Genomic DNA, 25,491 nt, shown 5'->3' on the forward strand with positions numbered 1-25,491 from the left:
CCTAGTTGAACCCCAGGAACTACACATACTACATCATATCTTAGTTTTATCCAACAAGAAATAATACCTTTCTTATTCAGAGAGAAGGGAGAATTCACCCAGTGAGCTAATGAAGTTACACTTGTATCAAGTGATCCATGTTAAACACTTTACCCCAGTAACCTGTATGTCAATCATCAAGTACTTAATTCTAATTTCCTTTCACTTGATCCAACACTTTATTATTCAAAAATATGTTTTACTAGCATATATTTGGTTTGAAAATAAAATTTCAATCTACAAATTTATCTGAATCTATACAAGCCACTAAGAACTTTTTTTAAGGTTTATAAAATACATAAAACATTTTAGACAAAAACTAAGTCATAAGGTTACCAAGTTGAGTCCTTAATAACTTAATAGATGTAGTTAATGAAGTATATATACCTTTATTGCCTTATTAACAAAGAATTAGTCACATGCAGCTCTCTGTAGAAGTTCTGAAAGAGGTGAAGCCAAAAAGGAAAGTGCTTGTGAACTCTTCTACACAGGAGAGCAGCATCACTAACAGTCTGTAGTCTGCCATGCAAACAGCACTTGCATTTTTTAAAAGCTAACATCGGTTGTGAAACAAAACACATGCATACATGCTTTTGGGGCAGTTCATTTTATTACAGCTTTTGCCTCCTTATCTGAGTTTAGAAATGTACAATGTCAAACTCTATTTTATTAAAAGAAACTAAAATTTGAAGTTGCTCCCCATCACACTGTTATATACATGATAGCAACCTGTATTTTATTTCCACTGTAAACAATTAGTAAATTCACGGAGACCTGGATTACTGTTCACAAAATGTAATATATTCAAATTAACTTCGCTAAATAAGAAAATCCATTTCAAACATCTTCAAGACTCAAAAAGAACACACACAATAACATATTTTTATCATTTTATTAGGAAGAATTCCAAATGGGTTATGAAGAAAACTTACTGAGTTTGATGAGTTTTCCAAAAACTCTTAATGAAGATATGTTCACCAATAAACAATAAAACATCAGCAGAACTATCATATACTGGGCAAAGAGTCAGGCTGATACCAAAAAGCAACATGCAACATAAAAAAGATACAATATAAAGGAAGACAATCTGCTGGGTATTAAAAAATCATCTCAATATGAACTCTTTGCAACCAGCACAGAACTAATTAGCTATCAAATCCAAACCACACTAAGGTAAGCTTGGCTGATGAAAAGCCAGGATTCAATAATGGGGAGAAAATAGAAGGTCCTCAGTGCAAGAGATCTGAATAGTGTTTTGGAGCATTTCCCTGGCTGGTACAAGCAGGATTAGAAAATCTTTTTGGCAAGGGAGAAAAATAAATACAAATGGAATGCTACATTTTTTTAAATCAGCAGACTGTCCCAGGAATGATAAAGGTATCAGTAAAGTAGCAAGGGGATAACTTTAAAACGTTATTTCTTGTGGGCTCAAAAAACATTCAAAACGGATTTATTTAAAGGTGTCACAATAGCTATGTCCAGGCATTTAGGCTTAAGAGAAATAAAATTAAAAGAGGACACTTTTTTTCCCAAGTTAAGGAGAATTTCTTTAAAACCAAGCATATTGCTTAATAGCAATATTATACTTGGCAAACAATAATTGGCAACAAAATAAGTTTAAACGCTGTAATATTCTGCCCAAACCAGTCCCAGATACTGTTTAATAACCAAGATGCAAACTAATTTTGTTGTAACAAGCCTAGACCAATTCTATCAAATGTGTCCTTGGTTAGGTATCCAGTTTCATTTAACGTTTTGAAAGCTCATTTGACAGCCAGTCAAGTCCCTCATACAGACCAGTTCCTTGTGTAGCACAAGTGGCTTGAACATACCACTGTAAAGAAAGAACAAAAAATACGTGATTAACAGAATACTATATATAACCACAGTCTTTAAAATTTCTTAATCAGAAAATTGAATACTCCCTCCCAAATGCCCAAGGTATTATTTAGTCAGCAGTTACCATAAATGTATAGGAAAAAAGTAAATGAAAAAATTAATATATAAAACTAAAGGAATAATGGCATAAATACATTAAAGTTTGCATCTTACAAATGTTTAATTTTATAATGGTCTCACTAACTATATTGATTAGGAGTGTTCTAATACATGCTTCTCACAAACTCTTGCCACATTTAAATCTACTCCTACTGATTCATTATTAGATTTAATCAATGATCTAGTCCTTAATCCGAAAAGAACATTCATAGGAAGATTAGTAACTAAGTACCCACCAGGTCCTTATAACCCTCGTTTCCCATAAAACTAAGTTCAAAGTACAGAAGGCAAAATTTTGAAAAAAGTAGGAGCTGCTGATAGAGGCAGGCTTTTCAGATAACTTCACTATCTGTATGTAGTCTCATGTATTCTAAAAAGTTCCACTTTTTAAACTGGTAATGAATTATATCTCAGTAACTCCATGAATACCATGAAAAGCTAACAAACAGCAAGAAAAAGATCTAGAAAGCAATTTCATTACCTTGAAGGATAGTTTATTTTTAATACTTTTCTTTACTGACTAGTTTTATTCTACCTTACAATAAAGACTTCGCTTTAATATTGCAAGTTCAATGCAAGTATACAATGCTACCAATTATTATTTGAATATCAAACACCCAGAAACCTAGAAGGCTGGGAAAAGGCATAAATTATTATCTTCACAGCACTGGAAACTGGTAGCATTTACAGTTTATCTTGTTTAAATCATCCTGGGACATCTCAAACATACTATGCTGTTATTGCCACAGCACAGTATTTACCTTGTTGACAACTTAGTAAAAACCTTGTAAAGCACAAGTCACACTATAGTTTGTGATATCTTTATATATAAAACAGTATATTGTGTTTTCCCAGTATTTAAATCACTGACCTAAACAAGCTACTGGAGAACAAGTATAACATTTCTTATAATTTTTTTTAAAGTTTATTTATTTTTGAGAGAGAGACAGAGCACGAGGGGTGTGGGGGCTGGGCGAGAGAGAGAGGGAGACATAGAATCCAAAGCAGGCTCCGGCTCTGAGCAGTCAGCACAGAACCCAACGCAGGGCTTGAACCCATGAACCACGAGATCATGATCTGAGCCAAAGTCAAACACTCAACCGACTGAGCCACCCAGGCACCCCTCTTATAATTTTAAATTCAAAACTTGTTTAATGTCATAATTATAGTTCACAAGCTTTTGATGTTAACAGGCAAACAGTAAAAAATAGTATTATCTAAAATATGGCTGCTAAATACTGCAGTTTTAATAAGAAAACCAAATTACAAAATACTTGCTGCAAAGCTATTTAAAAGATTTTAAATTAAAATTAACAATATCAATAATCTTTATATAATTCTCATCAAGTACAATTTTCTCATAAAGTATTTATCAATACTAAATGGTTTGAGGGGGGGCGCCTGGGTGGCGCAGTTGGTTAAGCGTCTGACTTCAACCAGGTCACGATCTCGCAGTCCGTGAGTTCAAGCCCCGCGTCGGCCTCGGTGCTGACGGCTCAGAGCCTGGAGCCTGTTTCCGATTCTGTGTCTCCCTCTCTCTCTGCCCCTCCCCCATTCATGCTCTGTCTCTCTCTATCCCAAAAAATAAATAAACGTTGAAAAAAAAATAAATGGTTTGAGGGTAAAGTTAATAAAAATCAAAATAAAAGTATCTGAACATTTGGATTCTTAAAGGATAAATATTAAATGTTAAAAAATGGAGAAGATATTAAAGTAGTTTAAAATTGAACACACACTTACAAAAGCCTGAAAGGACTCGTGTCTGTAAGCAAGACTATATTACTGTATTTTTTTAAATGATGTGCTCATTATCTATTCAAAAGGGACAATTAATATGTATTTAAACTGAATACGTACTTAAACAATTAAACTATTAATTCTAATAGGAGGTTAATACAAATCTCCAAATACTTACTGTTCTGTTACGAAGAGACTGAAGACCTAATTTATCTGTCATTTCACTGATGGCCATAGCATTTGGCAAATCCTGTTTGTTTGCAAAAAGCAGCAACACTGCATCTTGCAACTCATCTTCCTGAAGCTGGAAATAAAAGCTGAGAGTTTAACAACTAACAAACTGGAACTCAATTATTGTCACAAAGGAGGGAAAACACTGTCTTCCTACATATATCACTTATTCAACATTAAATACATTATTAAACATCAACATAATTTCACTACATGAAGTTCATACACGCTTAACAACTTAAACCTCATATCCTTCCATTTTTAAATCCCAAGCAAATAATCATATGCCTTTCAAGTAAAGCAAAACTATTTTTCAAGCCAATCATCCTGCACTCCATTAAAGTAAATCATTTATTTCAGCTTTCATGATCATCCATTAAGAGTCAGGATTGGCAAGGACCAGAAACACAAATGGGAATATGTATTTACGGCAGAATCTTATGGTACTCAGTAGTAAAGTTATTGAGAGGATTCTTTTTGGACTTGTATTCCTTTCCAGCCAGCTGGACCATACACCAGTAGGACAACAAAACAATGATTATGGTATTAGCAGTATCATGAAAAATACAAGAACGCAAGAGTATATTACAATAGGAAATAATATAAGAGTAAATAAGTAATAAGTAAAAGTATATAGAAGCTGGCAGGCATGAGTACTGACACATGACACAACATGGACCAGCCCTGAAAACTTATGCTAAGTGAAAAGTAACGAAAAGTTAAAAAAGACCATATATTGTATGATTCTATTTATATGAATGTCTAGAATAGGCATATACACATATAAAGTAAATCAGTGGTTGTAAGGGCTGGGGGTATGGGGTGGAGTAGGGGAAGGAATGGGGAATAGTTCTAGAGAATTTCTTTCTGGGTCAATGAAAATGTTCTAAAAAAGTAGACTGTGGTAATGTTTGCATAATTTTGTTTACTAAAAACCAGTAACTTACACATTTTAAATGAGTGAAGTTTATGGTATGTGAATTGTATCTTGATAAAGCTGTTTACAAAAAGAGTAGAAGAGGTGATATTTAACTCATCAGACAAACTACCAGTGACTTAGTTACATATCTATTGGCACAATGGCTTTACAAACTGCACTACAGTCTTAGAAGTAATGAATGAGAATTAAGACTTCATTTCAATAAATATTTTATGGCTACACCATGAAACCATGACAAGGTGCCTCTAGCAAGATTCCTCAATAAATTTTCACAATATAAATACAGCTGACCCTTGAACAACTTGGGTTTTAACTGTGTAGGTCAATTTATACATGGATTTTTTACAGTACATTACTGTAAACACATTTTCTCTTATAATTTTCTTAGCAATTTTATCTAGCTTACTTTATTGTAAAAATCTAGTATATGATACATACAATATTTGAAATATGTGTTAACTGTTATCGGTCAACAGTAGGCTATTACTATATTACTACTTAAGTTTTTTTGTGTGTGAGATAAATCTAAAATGAGATTTATTTCAATAAAATACAACTGACAGTTGAAAAAAATTGAGATATGAATATCCTTTTCTAATTTTTCTAATATTTTAGTTGACAGACAAATGCACAGAAACATTCCAACTGAGAGTTGGGATTGCCAGGAATATTGCAGAAAAAAGGTCCACATTCAGCAGAAAGCTGGATTACAGGTCTTTTGGGGCCCTTCCAACCCTAAGATTTTCAGATTCTTTTAGAGTATGCCAGTCACTTTAAATATATTTAAAACAACAGATTTCATGTTATAGCGTGAAGCTACAAAAAACTGCAGGTATTAGAAGAGTTCCAAAAACACTAAAAAATGTTCACTCCAAATTTGCTATTTAAATGACCTATCAAAGACTGAAACAAAAAATGACACAATGGAATTCTTATTAGATCATAGTGTGATTCTTCTCAAGCTATAGAACAAGCTCTTTAAAGGTAAAATCCTCTGCCCAACTGCTTTACTCCCTAAATGAGGTTTTGGAACATATGTTGAATAAATGTGTATCTCTAATTTGTAGGTTTTGTTGTATTGGCTTTATCTTGTCTGAATTTTCCATATTGTCCCAAATCATCTTTCTGTTTACTCTTTTCAGTCTGTATTTCCAAAAGCTTACTTTCTGAAGCTTGTTTTAATTGTAATCTCTTCTTCCCAACATCAAGCAGTTTTTCCTCCAAATCCCAGATTCCTGGTGTGATTTCATTATTAATTTAGCTTTAGTACATGTTTCATGTGATCCATGAGCACACTTGGGGTTAATTTTCTCCAGATTCTTTTTTAAGTGCAGTTGAAAGTTGCATCCTGTCTAACACAAGCTTTTTCATTTCAAAAGCAATTTTCCAGGTCTTCAATTTTAGCTTCAATTTGCTTATCTTACATGATTTGTTCTACTGGAGTTTTGTTTTTGTTTTTTTCATTTACATGAACCACTGAGTTATATTCCAAGAGTTTTTTTGTCTGTGCTCGCAGCCTGAGCAGAAGGGTCGAGCGGTCCTTGGTCCCTGGGCTGCACCACCTGGGCGCCGGTGGCCTGTGCTGCCCGCCTTCCCCGCCTCCTGCTCTGAAGTCCAAGGGCTTGGCAGCCGCTTGCTCTTCAGGCTGCTTCTCCATTGTGACTGGCAGGAAGAGCTACCACCTGGGATGGAAGATGCGGCCTCAGGAGCCAATATTCCCACCACTAAACTGTAGCCCAGAAAAGCAGCAGTTTTTGAGGATTCAAAAGTAATATGTGGATTTTCAACTGTACATATGGGTGGGTGGGGCCTGAGCTGGCACCCTTAATCCCCATGCTGCTCAAAGGTCAACTGTGTATGAAAACAATCTGATACATGACAAAGCCAAAATACCATCATCAACTGAAATACTACTACCTTCAGGTAGAATTCTTTATCCTGGCTACTATTACAAAACATTTCAAAGTATTGGTTATACAGGAACAGCACAGAGAAAACCAAAACCAATGACCTTGCAAATAAGGGATTTGAACCAAGATTCTTACATCACAAAAGTTTCAAAACCATAGATTTTTTATCTATTAAATAAAGGACTGGACTAATGGAGACATCCTCAACCAGAGACATATATCACCCATGGGGCACTCTAAAAAGCTGAGCCTTCTTCTCAACTTAATGACGTAGCTACTCTTCTGTGTGTTTTTTAAAAAGCTCTGCCGGAGACTTTTACCTGCATGGTTCTTTCTAGAAAAAATTCATTTCTGTAATCTAATCACAGTATGGTACCATCCACTAACAATACCGCTGTCACCCTGAAAAACATATCTTGCAAACAAAAGATTTAAAAAATATTCTTACCATTTTCTGCAGCTCTTCAGCTCCTTCCTGAATTCTTTCACGATCATTACTATCTACCACAAAAATAAGACCCTGGGGAAAAATTGTGTAAATAAATTATTAACAGTTAACTTTAAAGGAGACACCAAATATAAAACATAAGTAAGTACAAGCAGAAAAACCATACTGAGTTAAACATTAAGGAAGACAATGTCTCCTTATTAATAGAAAAAAAAAAAAAAAACAGGGCCCTAAGTACTAAAAATGATTTGAGCACTATTTGTGATTTTAACTTATGTTATTTAAAAAAAAAAATCTTGGGGCCCTGGGTGGCTCAATTGGTTAAGCGTCTAACTTCGGCTCAGGTCATCTCATGGTTCGTGGGTTTGAGCTCTGCAATTTGGCTCTGCACTGACAGCTCGGAGCCTGGAGCCTACTTTGGATTCTGTGTCTCCCCTTCCTCTCTGCCCCTTCCTGCTTGTGTTCGCTCTCAAAAATAAACATTCAGGGGCGCCTGGGTGGCGCAGTCGGTTAAGCGTCCGACTTCAGCCAGGTCACGATCTCGCAGTCCGTGAGTTCGAGCCCTGCGTCAGGCTCTGGGCTGATGGCTCGGAGCCTGGAGCCTGTTTCCGATTCTGTGTCTCCCTCTCTCTCTGCCCCTCCCCCGTTCATGCTCTGTCTCTCTCTGTCCCAAAAATAAATAAAAAACATTGAAAAAAAAATTAAAAAAAAAATAAAAAATAAACATTCAAAAAAATAGTAAAATAAAAATCTTACTCTTCACCAATTGATCACTTTTTTCAACTACACTAAGAATAAATTTTATCCCTCTTACCTCACACAGGAAAGCATAGATGGGAACAAAAGATAATAGAATAAACCAAAGACTCTAAAGATCCATGAATTTACTAACTGAATTAGCTTATTCAGTCAAAGGCAAGCACAAAGTGCTTTAAAAAAATAAGAGGGGGAAGACGCACCCTACAGTTTTTTTTTTTTAATGTCTATTTTTGAGAGACCAAGAGAGAGAACACGAGCAAGGGAGAGCAGACAGAGAGGAAGACACAAAATCCCAAGCAGGTTCTAGGCTCTGAGCTGTCAGCACAGACATGAGGCCTGAACTCACAAACTGTGAGATCACAACCTGAGCTGAAATCCAATGCTTAACCAACTGAGCCACTTAGGTGCCCCTACAGTTTTTATAGGCTTCACAGGAAAAATCAGTTCTGCTCCATAATGTTGTTGACCTATCAAATAAGAAGACTTTTTTTTTTTTTTTTTTAAGTTAAGCTCAATGTGGGGCTTGAACTCACAACCCTGAGATCAAGAGTCCCACAGACTGAGTCAGCCAGGTGCCTTCAGATATGAAATTCTTTTTTTATTTTTTAAAATGTTGATTTAGGGGCGCCTGGGTGGCGCAGTCGGTTAGGCGTCTGACTTCAACCAGGTCACGATCTCGCGGTCCGGGAGTTCGAGCCCCGCGTCAGGCTCTGGGCTGATGGCTCGGAGCCTGGAGCCTGTTTCCGATTCTGTGTCTCCCTCTCTCTCTGCCCCTCCCCCGTTCATGTTCTGTCTCTCTCTGTCCCAAAAATAAATAAAAAACGTTGAAAAAAAAATTAAAAAAAAATGTTGATTTATTTTTGAGAGAGAGTGAGTGTACATGCGAGCAAGGGATGGACAGAGAAGGTGCAGGGGGACAGCTGACAGCATAGAGCCTGATGCAGGCTCGAACCCACAAACTGCGAAACCATAACCTGAGCCAAAGTTGGACACTCAACCCACTGAGCCACAAAATTCTTAACAAAAAGAAAAATAGTAACCATTCTTATTGATATTCACAAATATTAAAATTCCATGCTAGAAAAGAAATGGAATTAAGGGAACAGTTAAGACTTCTCTAAAAACTTTCAAATGGAAAAGTATAAAATTTTCAACTGGAGTAAGAAAGAGAGGGCAGATTACCTTGATAGCTTTGTTAAAATCTATTCCTATTAATACTAAAGTGATTACTTTAAAAATTATTCTCCCTACAACCCTAACCATTGAAGTATTTCTGATCATTTGTCACTTTAGCACAAACTGTCTTGTGCTTATTTATGTCAGTAACTTGATTAAATCCACTGAGGGCATAAAATCCACTTAAGGCAAAGGGCTACATTATTTTCTATTTACCCCTCAGGACCACCACAGTACTAAGCTTGCCAGGTTTACCAAATATTTATTTTAGGCTATAGTCATTAAATAACAATTTCCTTTGGTCTAGCAAATTTCAAACCCATTTCCTTTATCTCTGCTGGAAACCATCATCTTAAACATCCTAACCATTGAAAATATTTCTGGTGCTATGAGAGCCAGTATGGCATAATAGAAAGATAACCAAATTCAAATCTCAAGACTACTTATTATATGAATTATCTAATCCTTGAACATGTCTCCTCTTTTATAAAACAATGCCATCAACTTTATAAGCCAGTTAAATGTAATCATAGAGGCACAAAAAGAATCTAGCATCGTACTTGACTTATCACAGGCATTTAGGAAAAGTTGCCTCCTTCCTCTTCTATTCCAAAAGCCATTCCTTTTTTATAATTTCTTTTTTAACATTTATTTATTATCGAGAGACAGAGAGACACAGAGCATGAGCAGGGAAGGGGGCAGAGAGAGGGGGAGACACAGAATCCGAAGCAGGCTCCAGGCTCTGAGCTGTCAGCACAGAGCCTGACGTGGGGCTCAAACTCACAAACTGTGAGATCATGACCTGAGCTGAAGTCAGACGCTTAACCGACTGAGCCACCCAGGTGCCCCAAAAGCTATTCCTTTTTAGAATCTACCCTTTGGAAGAGGCAATGCCTCCAAAAGGGATCTAATTTTATCTGGATTACTAACAACCCATTTTTATTCTCTTTTAAAATGTAGGGGCACCTGGGTGGCTCAGCTGGTTAGGAGTCCAACTCTTGATTTCAGATCAGGTTATGACCTCAGGCACTGGGTGTGGAACCTGCTTGAGATTCTCTCTCTCTCTCTCTCTCTCTCTCTCTCTCTGTCTCTGTCTCCCTCTGCCTTCCCCACCCCCCGCGTCCTGCACACAAGTGTGCTAATAAGAAATTTGCTAATTAAAAATAAAATAAAATATAAAATAATGCTATCAGTCCCAAAGTAACACTATTGGGAGAGAGAAGTATTTCAGCAATAAATTCAAAGTTATTCACTTCCTGGGACAACCCAGAATCAAGAATGTAGAAAAGCTAGGATTCTAAAGATAAGTTCCGCTACAGTAAGAAAAAACTACCTAAAAGGGCAAGTATTTACTTATTTAGAATAGCAAAATAATTGGAATTGTCTAATGAGGGAAGAGCAATTTACTACAACAAACACTGTGTCCTGGCTTGTTAAAAAAGTTACAAGCATGATTAAATGGTATTGGTTTCTTTTACATTTTATAGCTAAAAGAACTAACCAGGAATGCTAGAAAAGCTGGTGTTAAGAGCTTAGCTGAGATTACATCAGGTAACACATAAAACTTTCTCCTACAGGAATGAGTTCTCAAGGAAAAAATACTTGGACTTTTGATTATAAGGTGATCTAAAGAGGCCAGGAATGGGTCTAATCTCAATTAAGAGCTCAAAAGTAAGTTACAAAGCATTGTAAACAAATCTAGAATAAGATTAGGGTTACTCTTGGTCAAGAATAACAAATTAAGAATTAGCAAAGCTTTACTTCATCCCTAATTTTACTTCAAAAACATCTTTCCTAAATGAAAGGACTATGACTTGCTTTACAATAATCTAAAAGGTGAATTACATAAGAGAGGAATATCGATTAAACAATACTGGCTATATCCTAATAACTGAAGTTGGGTAACAGAGATGTGGAAGTTTATATGCTATTCTCTCTACTTTTGCATACATTTGACAATTTCCATAATAAAGTTTTTTTAAGCATGTGACTCTTATCAAAATAGCTTTTTTAAAAAAATGTTTATTTATTTTTGAGAGAAGGAGAGAGAGAGAGAGCAAGCAGGGAAGGGGGAGAGGGAAAGGAAGACAGAGAATCCAAAGCAGTGCAGAGCCTGACACAGGGCTCGAACCCACAAACCGCGAGATCATGACCTGAGCCAGTCGGAAGCCCAACCAACTGAGCCACCCAGGTGCCCCTCAAAATAACTTTTCTAATCACAGCTAATGAACAGAAACATTCTTATTTTTAAATAAAAAAGCATGTTATTTACTGGACATGACATACTACTTAAACCTGGTAGTTCCAGCCACTCATGTAGGGTATTCACTGCCACCTGGTGGCAATATGCCTCACTTGCATACAATGTTTTATGAGTTGGAGACCAAGAATGACCTGTGCAAATCTTACACATATGAAGTGTTGGTAACATCACACATTACTTAAAAAATGTTATCTATCAACTCCGGTAATAAACAAAAACTGATGAGAAACTTCTCCTGTGGTAGAAAACACGAGTGGGGTGCCTAGCTGGCTCAGTCAGTTAAGTGTCTGACTTTGGCTCAGGTCATGATCTCACAGTTCGTGGGTTCAAGCCCCGTATTGGGATCTGGGCTGAACACTTTCTCAGAGCCTGGAGGCTGCTTCGGATTCTGTCTCCTTCTCTCTCTGCCCCTCCTCCACTCGCACCCTGCCTCACTCTGTCTCTCAAAAATAAATAAATGTAAAAAATAAAAAAAATTTTTAAAGAAAACACAAGTGAGTTGGAACAAGTTTAAAGAGACATGTAGAACAAGAACCACCTCTCCAGTCTTAGGTAAGTTATTCCAAGCTTCAGCTTGCTCCTATATAAGAGTTAGCCTAGAGTAGTGATTTTCATGAGGGAGCAATTTTGTCCCCAGAGAATATTTTGCAATATGTGAAGATATTTTTGGTTACTGCAACTGGGTGGGGTGGGGTTTGCTACTGGCACCTAGTGGGTAGAGGACAGGGATGCTGCCTAACATCCTACGATGCAGAGAGCCAACAATAGTTACTCAGCCCAAAATGTCAACAGTGCTGCTATTGAAAAAACTTATTGTAACAGAGCCTTGCTCTTCAAAGTAAGGTCCTAAACCAACAGCATCAGTACTACCACTGGAGAACCTGCTAGAAATGCAGAATCTCAGGCTTTGGGGCACCTGGGTGGCTCAGTTAAGCATCTGACTCTTGGTTTCAGCTCAGGTCATGATCTCACGATTCATGGGTTCAAGCCTTGCATCAGGCTCTGTGATGGCAGCATGGAGCCTGCTTGGGATTTATTCTCTCGCCCTCTCTCTGCCCCTTCCCTCCTCGTGCTCTCTCTCTCAAAATAAATAAATATTAAAAAAAAAAAAAGAATATCAGGCCTTAGCCAGGCCCTACTAAACTGATCTGTAAATACCCAGGTGATTCATATGCACATCAAAGTCTGAGAAGCACTACTGATACATAGTTTATATCTACAGAAATTTCAAGTCAAGTTAATGATCAGCACTTTGGGATTTTTTTTAAAGCTCCCCAGGTGAATTCTAATGTGTAGCCAAATTTGAGAACTCCTACTCTATAGGATTACTAAGGTCTCTCCCATGCCACCATTATATATACTACGTGAAAATATAAAAATATCTTATAAACCAACAAGGTAGATCTACATTAATTTTTTTTTCTTACTGTATTTTAATAAACACTTAATGGGGCTAAATTAAGGAATATTAATTACCCTTTATTCATTAAAAATCATAATGATAAGTTATACAGACCTTACTTTCTAGACTAAGAACAAAACCAACAGAACTACTGATGAGACATCTAATTTAATCTTGAAAATCATCCCCCCCCTCCCCCAACAACTAATCTTCCAAAATATTGTTATGATGGCTATGTAAATCTTCCACGTTGGGTAATTTAGCCTTCAAAGGCATGAGTGAGAGAGTTCACTGAAGAATACGTAAGCAATGGTAAGAATGCCAACTCACAGAGTAAACACCAACACCCAGTCAAATAGTAGACAGTAACAGAAACTTTAAAGCATGAAACATATAAAGAAAAGTTATACAAACTGTACAGCATTCCTTACCTGGGTATTTTGGAAGTAATGCCTCCAGAGAGGCCTAATTTTATCTTGACCACCAACATCCCATACCGTGAAACAAATGTTCTTATATTCTACTGTTTCCACATTAAAACCTACAAAGAAAAAAAAGACAGTGGTGCAAAACGTCATAAAGAAAATAGACCCCTTTATTGTGAATTGCCTCAGAATTGCTTTTTTAAAGTCCTACTAGATAATTAACAAACTTAAAAAGAATCTAAGCCAGTTATAATGATAGATATATGCCACAGGACATTTATCCAAACCCACAGAATGCACAAAACCAAAAGTTAACCGTAAGGTAGACCATGGACTTTAGATGATTATAATGTGTCAATGAGGTTCATCAATTACAACAAATGTACCACTCAAATGAGTGATGTTGATAAAGGGAGAAGCTATATATACATAAGGGTGGGGAGTATATGGGAAATCTCTGTACCCTCCTCTCAATTTTTCTGCAAACATAAAGCTGCTCTAAAAAATAAACCTTAAAAAACTGTTTCAAAATTAAACCATATTCTATTTCACTTTATAACATACTACTATGATATAAATTAAACTCATCTGTAAACTTTCTTACCAATGGTAGGAATGGTGGTGACTATCTCCCCTAACTTCAGTTTATACAGAATGGTCGTCTTGCCAGCAGCATCCAATCCAACTAGAAAAAGACATTATAGATTTTAAATCTAGACTAAAAGCACATACTAAGAATTAATTCTACAATAAATTCATAGTTTGAAAGCAAAAGTCAACTGGACAAGGCACAAATGAGTTAGAAATGAAGTTACTTCATTTCTGATCCCCAAGAGCAACATTTGCTACACAAAGCCTTTCCGTTTTTCTTTCTAGACCTAGAGAGACAACATGTAGTAGTGAAAAGAAAAGAGTATCAGGCTGACTCAGGCTCTAGTCTCTAGATTTGCTTTGCCACAAACTAGTTAACTGCCTTTATAAACAAGTCACTCTAGAAAACTGAGACCAGAGAAATTAGGTATAAAACAAGGAGAGACTGAATCATTTAATCTAAGATTTTTTCCAATTCAAGTTCTTATTAATTCTATGAACTACTCTCATTTTTAAAAACACAAGTCACAAACTGAATCAGAAAACACACAAAAACAAGTGAATAAAGGAACGCCTGGGTGGCTTAGTCTGTTAAACATCCAACTCTTGATATCGGCTCAGATCATGATACCAGGGTGGTGGGGATTGAGTCCTACTTGGACTCTCTCTCTCCCTCTGCCCTGTTCCCTCATTTGCATGCTCACCCTAAAAAAAATTTTTTTGGGGGGCGCCTGGGTGGCTCAGTCGGTTAAGCGTCCGACTCCAGCTCAGGTCATGATCTCGCGGTCTGTGAGTTCAGGCCCCGCGTCAGGCTCTGTGCTGACTGCTCAGAGCCTGGAGCCTGTTTCAGATTCTGTGTCTCCCTCTCTCTCTGACCCTCCCCCATTCATGCTCTGTCTCTGTCTCAAAAATAAATAAACGTTAAAAAAAAATTAAAAAAAAATTTTTTTTTAATTAAAAAATTCAAAAAATGGGGATGCGTGAGCAGTTCAATCAGTTAAGCATCCAACCTCAGCTCAGGTCACGATCTCACTGTTCGTGGGTTCAAGCCCCACGTCAGGCTCTGTGCTGACAGCTGAGAGCCTGGAGCCTGCTTTGGATTCTGTGTCTCCCTCTCTCTCTCTCTCTCTCTGCCCCTCCCCCACTCATGCTCTCTGTCTCTTAAAAAAACGAATAAACATTAAAAAACATTAAAAAATATTAAAAAATTAAAAAATTAAAAAGTGAATAAAAATTATCTTTAAAAAATATGTAACCATGCCCTAGTATCCAAAGGAAGATGGGGCCAATTTTACCCCAATTTATATCAATTCCTACATCAAATGCACAGAAATGAGAACACAAGATTGGTTAATTTGGGTAACCAAATAGCCCTATCTTATTCACCTCCAATGTAACTAATGTCTAAATTCTTTAAATGACTCCTTTGAGGCAGATACAAGTAGGGAAGAATGTCCTTATTTCTGAAGAAAAAAAATCCATACTGGAACAAGATGGTATATTTCTTTATTACATTGATAGTAATGAGCAAATTAAATGTTCATTCTAAGTTATGAATCTCTCAAAACCTGCATATTCTACATTGTTTGCTAAACCCTTCCAAATGAAAGGCCAATATCTAATAGCTTCATCGAATTTATCACTGTTCCAAGGACATCACATTTGCCCACCTAGATTTACACTATCCCAGATTTTGAAATGAGTTCAACTGAGTATTGATTTAAGCAAGGATGCTTTTTAAATATTTAAATCAAAGCATGACTTGGCACATGTAACAAATGCTATTAAGTTGAAAAAACAAAGAAATCACCCCACTTACCTAAAACAGACCTAAAGGCCACAGGCAATTTCAGACCTCCTGTACCCATGTAACACCCGTTTCTTTTAAAAAAAAAAATTTTTTTTTAACGTTTATTCACTTTTGAGAGACAGAGAGACAGAGCATGAGCAGAGCAAGAACATAACGTGAGCCAAAGTCGGACGCTCAACCAACTGAGCCACCCAGGTGCCCCGTAACAACCGTTTCTGCTCTGTACCCTACAAAGGTAGCTTTAAGATCTCTCTGGACACTCAAGCAATTTATATCTTCATATCTTGTGTCCTCTAATCAAACGGTGTTCCCTACTTCTTCATACTGAGATATTCAGGTTTATTCTTTCCAAAATACTATGACACTTACTAGTCAGAGTGAGCAGCCAAGCCCTCACTCACAGGCATAAGAAAAACCACTGGCACCAGGAGGTGTTTTGTTTTTTGAGTATGGGACAGTATCAAAAAAAAAAAATCAGGAAACCTAATTCTAAAATATACACAAAGAAACAAAAGAAACTGCCTCAAATTTGACAGCTTCAGTAAAAATACAGAAAATGAAGAGTAGAACAAGATGATTGGTTCCTTGTTCAAAAAAGCGGTCTCTTGGAAGAGTCCTTCTCAGGTGATTTTGATAAAAAAAAAAAAAAAAAAGTTTTTAAATGTTTATTTTTAACAGAGAGACACACACACACATGCACACACAGCACAAGTGGGGGAGGGGCAGAGAGAGAGGGAGACACAGAATCCAAAGCAGGGTCCAGGCTCTGAGCTTGATGGCGGGGCTCGCATCAAACTCACGAGCTGTTAGATCATGACCTGAGCCTTAAGTCAGACACTTAACCGACTGAGCCACCCAGACACCCCTTGATCAAATTTTAAAATAAAGCAAAATTCACCCTTAAGTAACTAAGTCACAATATGATTAAACCCAAGTCAGAAGAAGTGAAACTGAGATACTGATCAGAAAAAACACGAGGGGCACCTGAGTGGCTCAGTTGATTAAGCATCAGACTCTTGATCTCAGCTCAGGTCTTGATCTCAGGGTTATGAGTTCAAGTCCCAAGTTGGGCTTCATGCCCAACGTAAAATAATAATAATAATAATAATAATAATAATAATAATAATAATAATAATATTTAAAAATAGATTTATTTAAAAGAAAGAACGAACATGAGCTAGGTTTGAGAACTATGGCACATGCCAATCAAACTCAGTCAAACTGAACCTCACACCATCACTGAAACAATTTAAATACAAAAATACTAACAGTGAATGGAAGAAACCCAAGACAAATTATGATTATACAACTATTTTAAGTTCTAGAAAAGCAGAGGTAACCCAATTTTTTTAAATGAAAGCGTTACACCCACTCATGTACATAACTAATATTCTTCTACTTCTACAGTTAGAATTTTACACAATAAACATGTGTTACTTTCATTAAAAAAAAATCCCAAATAGCAGATTTCCTTTATTAATATGTTGGACTGGTTACATTTCCTTTTTTTTATTAAAAAAATTTTTTTTTCAACATTTTTTATTTATTTTTGGGACAGAGAGAGACAGAGCATGAACGGGGGAGGGGCAGAGAGAGAGGGAGACACAGAATCGGAAACGGGCTCCAGGCTCCGAGCCATCAGCCCAGAGCCGACGCGGGGCTCGAACTCCCGGACCGCGAGATCGTGACCTGGCTGAAGTCGGAAGCTCAACCGACTGCGCCACCCAGGCGCCCCAACATTTCCTAATGAATCTATCAGGTAGATGACTGCTTTAAGAGACTTGAATATATTTTTTATGATTATTTTTAATAAAAAAATAAGGGAAGGAGTATTTACAAAATAATGCAACTATAAGGCTTTTTCAGCAAGTTATTTTTAAAATAAAAATTGTGGGGTGCCTGAGTGGCTCAGGCAGCTAAGTGGCCAGCTCTTGGTTTCAGCTCAGGTCACAATATCAAGGTTCATGGGATCGAGCCCCAAATCATGCTTTGTCCTGACAGTAGGGAGACTGCTTGGGATTCATTCTTTTTTCTTTTCTTTTTTCTTTTCTTTTCTTTTCTTTTCTTTTCTTTCTTTTTCTTTCTTTCTTTCTCTTTCTTTCTTTCTTTTTCTTTCTTTCTTTCTCTATCTCTTTCTTTCTCTCTCTCTCTCCCCCCCTCCCCGCCGCCCTTCCCCAACTTGCACCATGCTCTCTCTCTCAAAATAAGTAAAACTTTAAAAACTGTAGACAACAGTTAAATGGCTCACAGCCACATACAAGATTTTTAAATCACAAGAGTTTCTTTTGAGTTGCACCCAAAATAATAGTATTGTAATAAATGCAAAGCAGAAGTTTTTAAAAAGAAATTTCTACTGCGAGATTAAAGATGCATAAATTAATGTGTACCGCCACTTAAAACTCACTGTATAGTTCTTTACTCAAAAATGTGTTGATCTAACAATTTTGCACTACTTTAGTCATTTCTTATGTATTTCCTTAATGTGGCAATATTTAGCAATGAGATTTCTCCACAAAATGAAACTATAACCAATTCTCAACTAGCCAAGATAAGACTCTAATCTGTACATTCCAGTAATGTCCTCCCTCCCCTCCACCCCCATAAACAAGTCACTGTATTGAAAGATATACTGGAATTACTTGTTCTCCTTAACTGAACCTGCACTTTGACCAAAGTATTAACAGCAGCAAAACTACCCCCAAAATCTTTACCAATCGTTAAAAAGTATGTCTACTAAAATGTAGCAGCAAAAAATATTCTAAGTTAAAGATGCTAGATCCCAATGATCTTTACTTAAGGAAATAAAATGCAAAAAAGAGACTTAGATGAAAAAAGTGTATTTTCAGAAGGGTAAAATTTCACATAGGATTATTTCTTCTTCATGTTTTCTTTTATCTTGAAAAGTTTCTACACGAAAGCTTGAAATACAACTTCACAATTATTTAAAAATAATTTAAATTGAGTGCTTACTGTGTTTTGAGCACAACACTGGGTGGATTCCATACATTTTTATAATATAAATCTCACAACTCTCCTCCATTTTTCACACACAGCATCTAAGGTTCAGAAATGTCCCCAGAATCACAGGAGTAGAACAGGTATGCAATACCACAGGTCTTATAGAGAAATTAGATCTCTCATACAAAGCTGATGGGAATGTAAATGGTATAGCTGATTTGGAAAAGTTTTGTCAGCTCCTCAAAATGTTAAATATAGTTAACACAGAACCCAAGACAATTAAAATCATATGCCCATACAAAAACTTGTTTTCAAACGTTCACAGCAGCATTACTCATAAGAGCCAAAACGTGGAAACGATCAAACTTCCATCAAATGATGAATGGATAAACAAAATGTGGTATGTTCATATTATGGAATTACTCTTCAGCCATAAAAAGGAATGAAGTACTGAAACATGCTATGAGCTTTGAAAACATTAAGCTAAGTGAAAGAAGCTAGATACTAAAGGACATATATTGTATGGTAATATTATGTTAACTATCATGGACACACAAATCCATAGAAACTAAAAGTACATGACTGGTCGCAGAAAGAACTGGGGAAGAAGGGGAACAGTAACTGCTAACGGGTATAGAGTGTCTTTCTAGGCTGATTAAAATGTTCTAAAATTAAAACTGGTGGTGGTGACACAAGTTTGTGAATACAGTAAAACCTATGAATTGTATACTTTAAAGGGATAAATTTTGTTACATGAATTGCATCTCAACTTTTTAATTAAAAGAAAAACAAAAAAAAAACCCCCGAAGTATATGCCAAAGCTCTCAAAAGATATTTATATATTGCCACCCTGCCTTTAGTTTTCTCTGATGGACACACTGTATCTTAAAAGGTATTTTATCTAATTCCTCAGAAGTCTGACCATCAAACCTGAAAGCGAGGCTGCCAGGTGAAAAGAAAAATTATTATAAGCTTACGTTTTACTTCTACCCAAAACATCAGAAGTATCTGCACTTTGATCAATGTGTTAATTAGCAGCAAATTATCAGTCTGAAAGCCATTTGCAATAATGCCAGAAGGTGCATCTAAAAATTGTTGTATCAGCTTCTAGTGGCATCAAACTAAAGACTTTTGCCTTTTCTACTGTTTCCTTAAATCACATAACTAATCAAAAGGGCTTTTTTTTAAGCCTGATAATTATGTGTTCAACCAATGATCTGAGAAAATGCTAATATGCTAAGTCAAAAAGAGAGAACACAAATATCCTCTCAAAAGCCTGAAAGTAAATATAATAAATGTTAACAACAGTGAAATGGTGGAATTATAGTTATCACTTTATTCTTTTCTCATATTTTTAAAATTTAACAAAAAGGACATGTTGTTTTTATTTATTTATTTTTTAACGTTTATTTTTGAGAGAGAGAGACAGAGAGACAGAAAGACAGAGTGTGAGCAGGGGAGGGGCAGAGAGAAAGGGAGACACAGAATCCGAAGCAGGATCTGAGCTGCCAGCAGAGCCCGACGTGGGGCTCAAACTCCTGAGCTGTGAGATATGACCTGAGCCAAAGTCGGATGCTCAACCAAATGAGCAACCCAGGTGCCCCAGGACATGCTATTTCTAGAATGAGGACATTAAAAATCACACAATAAGTGTATTTACAAAATATGCTAGGGAAAAAGCATGAAATGCCACTCCTCAGCTTGAAGCCTCATTTAAAATATTAGTAACATTTTTCAAATTGGCAAATAGAGGAACCTCTCGTGCCACCCCCCAAAAAAACAGTCACAGTCACATATAAGGCAATACAAAATTATACCGTACTTAGCAATCTTTTAGAAAGCAACATTTTTTCCAGCTTTTCAATAGCAAGAAACTTTCAAGTTCAAAGAGTGCAAGATTAATAATTCCTCTATAGAACCTACATTAGTGTTTTCCAATGTAAACAAAACTTGGGGGAGTCATCTACAAAAGTACATCTTACCACAGATCAAGACACTGGAGATCAGTCTAAAAATAAGATAATGCAGGGCTACATGAGAAATCTAAGATGGAAATTGGTCATCTTTGAATTTAAGCTCAATGATATAATTCACATGAGTGATTTCCCCAAACAACAAAAAAAAACTATACAATTTCTGTCAATCTATACATTACATTTGAAACACTGTATTGGTTTTTAATTACTTAACTACAAGCTGTAACTTCAAACATCTTTTAAAATTACTTGAACTTTCTGGGAGAACACGTGTAGGAATAAAATTTTAAACTTAACAGTAATTTGGCAAACCAGACTCATGAGCTAACTACTACCATCTTTCAATAACACTTTAAAATGATAAAGTCTGAAAGTCACTTACTCAAGAAGGTATGAATTTGATGTGAACCTTATAAAGGAAAACAAAGCCCACATACCTGCCAGAGAACATTAATATGAAAACAAACAACAAAAAAACCCAATTAACTCCTAATTCTTAAACTTGAATGGGGCCTGCCCTATTCACCTTAAGAGTGATTATTTATGCAGACACTCATAAAGCTAGACCAAAAAAAAAAAAAAATCATTTATCAAACTTCCAAATCACCTCTTTCCCTACCCACGCACATATCCTTCTAAGGTTATGCTTCATCTGATGAGTTACTATAAAAGTTGACCTTGTGACTGAAGTGTTTTTAATCAAGGAAATCTGATTATCCCAAAACTAAACTGCAAAACAAGTATAGGAAACCTGAGCAATAAAACATTTAACATAAAATGAGTTCATTCCAAATCATGACTTCGATCCCTTGCAAAGTTAAATACTTTTTCATTTTCTTTCAGTCATTATTTTTTAGGGGTAAGGGGAGAAATGCTCCTCTAATATAGTAAATTTAGGAAAGTTCTTAGAGCATAATTCTACCTTTCTTCTCCCTCTGAAACTTTTAGCCATCACAGAAAACTTAGAATGTGAAACAGCAATTAGTTTAGAATGTATCTTAAGTAAAAGGACCAACTAGTACATTTCCAGGAACACAACTAGGTACTAATTTCTTTAAGGAACAGCCTGGAAATTCATTTATCACAGTCCAAAGTCCTCCCAATGACTTCAGATCCTTTTCAGACTGTCAATTTTCAGCCACCTTAAAAACTTAATATGCTTGTCCTCCTTTAAAAAATTGTCTCTAAAAATGAAATCTAAAAAACTTTTAAAGAGAAAACATTTGGACATCTTTCTGAATGAATTATTAACAATTATTCCACGAACTGTGAAGAAGCTGGAATAACAAACAGTTAAGTGAAAAAAGAACTAAATGTGCACGTCCTTAACCTTCATACCCCTCCAATTACTGAATCTTGCTTTGGAAAACTTTCAGTGGTAGTAGAACTAGAAAATAAAACTTCCTCCCCACTGTGGAAAATCTAACGAACCGACAAGTTTCAACGTTTAAAGTTAGAGGGCTCCTTGTGGCATTACTCAGGCCCACACAGCTTAGCTGTGATGTAGAGGCTACTCACAGTAATATGGGGGAGGGGTTGCTCGTATCACCCAAGTGACATGCAAGCCTCTTCTCCCTCAGCTGGAATAACTAAAAACAGAAAAGCTGGCACCGAAAAGCAGTGTTTTAAAAGCCTATTTCCCAAACAATTAAAAAAAAAAAAAACCCGCTTTGTAACTGTTATTTAACAAGGCTACCCTAAAGTTGAGTGTCAGGATGTTCAGTTACTGGAAATTTGTTACCGGCTTAAAAAAAAAATAGCTTTAAAAGTTTTTTTTTTTCATTAAACTTTAGTCAGCTAGATAAAAATCAATTGAAAACCAAAGAGCATAAACCAAATATATTTAGTTTTTGAGAATGGTCAAAAGATAAGGAGACATTAATAAGGAAAAGAAGTAAATACGAAATGGAATCCAGCGCGAAGTTTGGCGAAGTGAGCGCTGAGGACTCCGGACTCTTCTGAAACCTTGGGTGCTCCCTGACCACCGCTCTGGGCCTGGTCACTTCCTGGCCCGGCCGGCTCCGGGCTCCTGGCGACGGCTCGCTCACATACCACTGGAGTGTGCAGAGTGTGTACACGGTGCAGAAAGGGGGAGGAGGAAGGCTAGAGTTGTTCTGCCTCACTTCGGGCCGCTGCCCACACCGGAGAAGAGACGAGCCAGACCGCACTCTCAGAATGGGCCTCGCCAGTGTCTTCCGGGCTTGGCGAGATGGGAGTTCGCTTCCCCCACATCTGCGCCCGATCTTGTGTAGCTTTCAGTAAGATCAAGTAGAGAAAACCACAGCCACAAGGAAGAAACCTTGCCCCGCGGCCCTGTCCAGTCCTTTCACACAGATCTGGGGCGACCGCCCACCTTTCGCCCCATTGTTCCCCGTTAAGAATTCCTCCTGACCCCGAGCCCGCCGCCCCTCCCCCACCACCGCGGGCGGAGGGGCAAACAGGCCCCAAGGCGGCCCCTAGCACCCACACCCGGCCTTACCCGATCCCTACTGGGGCCTGCCCTCGGTCCTCGGCCCCTCACTCACCCATCAAAATGCGCATCTGCTTCTTGCCGAAGAGGCGGGAGAAAAGGGAGGAGATGGTGAGGCCCATGGCAGTAGTGGCACTTGCGATGGGCAGGAGCAAAAGGGGTTTTGGGGCGTCCGCGGGCCTTCTCTTTTCACTCTCCCGACAAACTGAGCGAAGGAAGACGGGCTGAAGGAGAAAGAAGGCGACAGACACGGCTCACTGGCCGGCGTGTCGGACGAAGCCCCAGAGCAAGAACTAACGGGGCGAGGACCTGCTCGACGACTGGCGCGGCAGCTCCGGCTCTGGCGTTTTAGGCTTTTGCTATGCCACGTCACGCGGTAGCCGCGGCTACTCCGACGGCGGCCCGGCCCCTCCAACGCGGACAGAATCGCGTCACCGCCGCCCCAACCCCCTGCGCTTCCGGTGCTGCCTGAACCACTGCGCCTGCGCACGAAAGGGATTGGCCAACTTCGGGGACGCGATTCTCTGGCAGTTGTCTCCTCCCGGACGTGGACAATCGGGGCGACGCCAGTTAGCACATGCGTACTGGGGGACGGACAAAGTCCCACAATGCCCCGGCTGGTCACTTCCAATCAGAGTCTAGGCGAGACGCTTCCGCCCGGATAAATACTTTCAGGAGGCTGTTGTCCTTACTTCCGGAAAGGCGCTCTGTGCATTGTGGGTTAGGAAGTGAACCTGTTCTTCCTGCCTTTGAGCGACCTACTCTTAAACTGAATGCGCGCTGGGGACTCCCCCGTCCACGATAGTACACGTTTCATGCGCAGCACTAGGCACTTCCCCTAGTGGAGAAGTGAAGACGGGCCCTGCTTTCCCAGGAGATAAGTGGTTAAAAGCTATCGTGCAGAGATAGAGGCTGTGGCCTAGACGCATTGACCTCTCCGCTCCAGGTCGTAATGAACATCCCCTAATCTTATGTCAGGATGCGATAGCTCTGAGACATTTTCATCGACTAGTGCAGCTTTTTAAAGAGAAGCCAACGAGGAAGGATTGTTTTTCGTGTACCTTTTCTCTCTCTGAACCCTGGAAAGCTTATTTCTTATTTTGAGAAAGTGGAAAGCCTTCTCACTTCGAAAAATATTTATGATCTTGGGGCACCTAGGTGGCTCAGTCGGTTTATGATCTTGGGGCACCTAGGTGGCTCAGTCGGTTAAGCCTTGACTTCCGACTTGTCTCGGGTCATGATCTCTCTCCCGGTCTGTGGGTTGGAGCTGTGCTGACGGCTCGGAGCCTGGAGCCTGCTTCAGATTCTGTGTCTCCCTCTCTCTCTGCCCCTCCCCACCTCTCGTTCTGTCTCTCAAAAGTAAACATTAAAAAAAATAATATTTATAACATTAATGTTTTCCTGATTACCAAATAAGGTATATATCCTATAAAAAATTTTTTAAAAGCACGTTCCCCATAATCTTCGCCACATCACCATTATTTCCTCTACACCGTTATGCAGTTTAGGATTAGTAGCTCCTCCTACCTACACCTCTGTATCTTAGTTAAGTCCCCATCACCGGCCCTTCAGATCTGTTTAACTCCCTTGGAAAATATTTTATTGATCTCACCAGATGAATTACTCAGGCTCAAAGAATCATAGCCTCTCTTCGTTGTTACGATTTCACACTTAATATTATTGACAAACTTCCTCCCTTTCCTCCACCCTTGTCTGAAAGCGCTGAGAAGGCAGGACTCTAGTCCGTTTTTATATATCATTGTATTCCCCGGAGTTGGCACACCATGACACTCAAATATGGTTGAGTGATAGAGGGATGGCTGAATACACTGTTATAGCCATACTATGTAATACTATCAGAAGTTAGAATAATACAGAATTATATATTCTAATGAAAAGGTCTCCAAGACACAGCTAGTGGAAAATACCAAATGATGACTAAGCAGTGTGAAACAATATAAAAGTGTGGATTTCCCCTGTGTGTGTGTGTGTGTGTGTGTGTGTGTGTGTGTGTGTGTGTGTAAATGCAGAATAAGAATTTTGAAGTGGAATCTGTTGTGGTGATAGAGGTTACCTGTTTATCCTGTTTGGAGAGAGGAGGGGATCGTTCCCAGAAGTGAGGGAACCTGGTTTTGGTGTAGTAGTCAAAAGAGAGCTTAGTCTGTACTTTAACATTTTTGCTTTATTGAAATATAATTTGTACATGCAATAAAATTCACCAATCTTAACTGTACAATTGTATGAATATAAACATGTATACAGTAGCAGAGCCAATACCATTATCATATCAATCATTTTTAATACCCCCAAAATTTCCCTCATACTCCTTTATACTCATCCTCTTCCCTTAGCTTCAGC

At 37.9% G+C, this 25,491-nt stretch overlaps 1 protein-coding gene and 1 pseudogene across 1 annotated transcript; both read right to left on the minus strand.

Annotated features, from left to right (window-relative positions):
- Positions 1-917: 917 nt before the first annotated feature.
- On the minus strand, positions 918-23,591 carry ARF4 (ADP ribosylation factor 4). Its single transcript, XM_003982365.6, has 6 exons — positions 23,189-23,591; positions 13,933-14,013; positions 13,335-13,444; positions 7,304-7,375; positions 3,953-4,078; positions 918-1,873 (listed from the first exon to the last, which is right to left on the minus strand). The coding sequence occupies exons 1-6, from the start codon at positions 23,253-23,255 to the stop codon at positions 1,787-1,789; spliced, it is 543 nt and encodes a 180-aa protein (XP_003982414.1). The 5' UTR covers positions 23,256-23,591; the 3' UTR covers positions 918-1,786.
- LOC102900496 lies at positions 5,519-7,296 on the minus strand (annotated as a pseudogene).
- Positions 23,592-25,491: the final 1,900 nt, after the last annotated feature.

This window comes from Felis catus, chromosome A2, assembly GCF_018350175.1.
Source record: "Felis catus isolate Fca126 chromosome A2, F.catus_Fca126_mat1.0, whole genome shotgun sequence".
Classification (NCBI taxonomy): Eukaryota; Metazoa; Chordata; class Mammalia; order Carnivora; family Felidae; genus Felis; species Felis catus.

What these genes read in the sequence shown, in the direction of transcription:
- ARF4 (XM_003982365.6), bottom strand. Translation starts at nt 23,255, where the DNA reads ATGGGCCTCACCATCTCCTCCCTTTTCTCCCGCCTCTTCGGCAAGAAG. An exon ending in GCAGATGCGCATTTTGATGG is followed by an intron (nt 14,014 to 23,188) that starts GTGAGTGAGGGG and finishes GTCTTTTTCTAG; the next exon opens with TTGGATTGGATGCTGCTGGC. An exon ending in AGTCTCTTCGTAACAGAACA is followed by an intron (nt 1,874 to 3,952) that starts GTAAGTATTTGG and finishes CTTTCTTTACAG; the next exon opens with TGGTATGTTCAAGCCACTTG.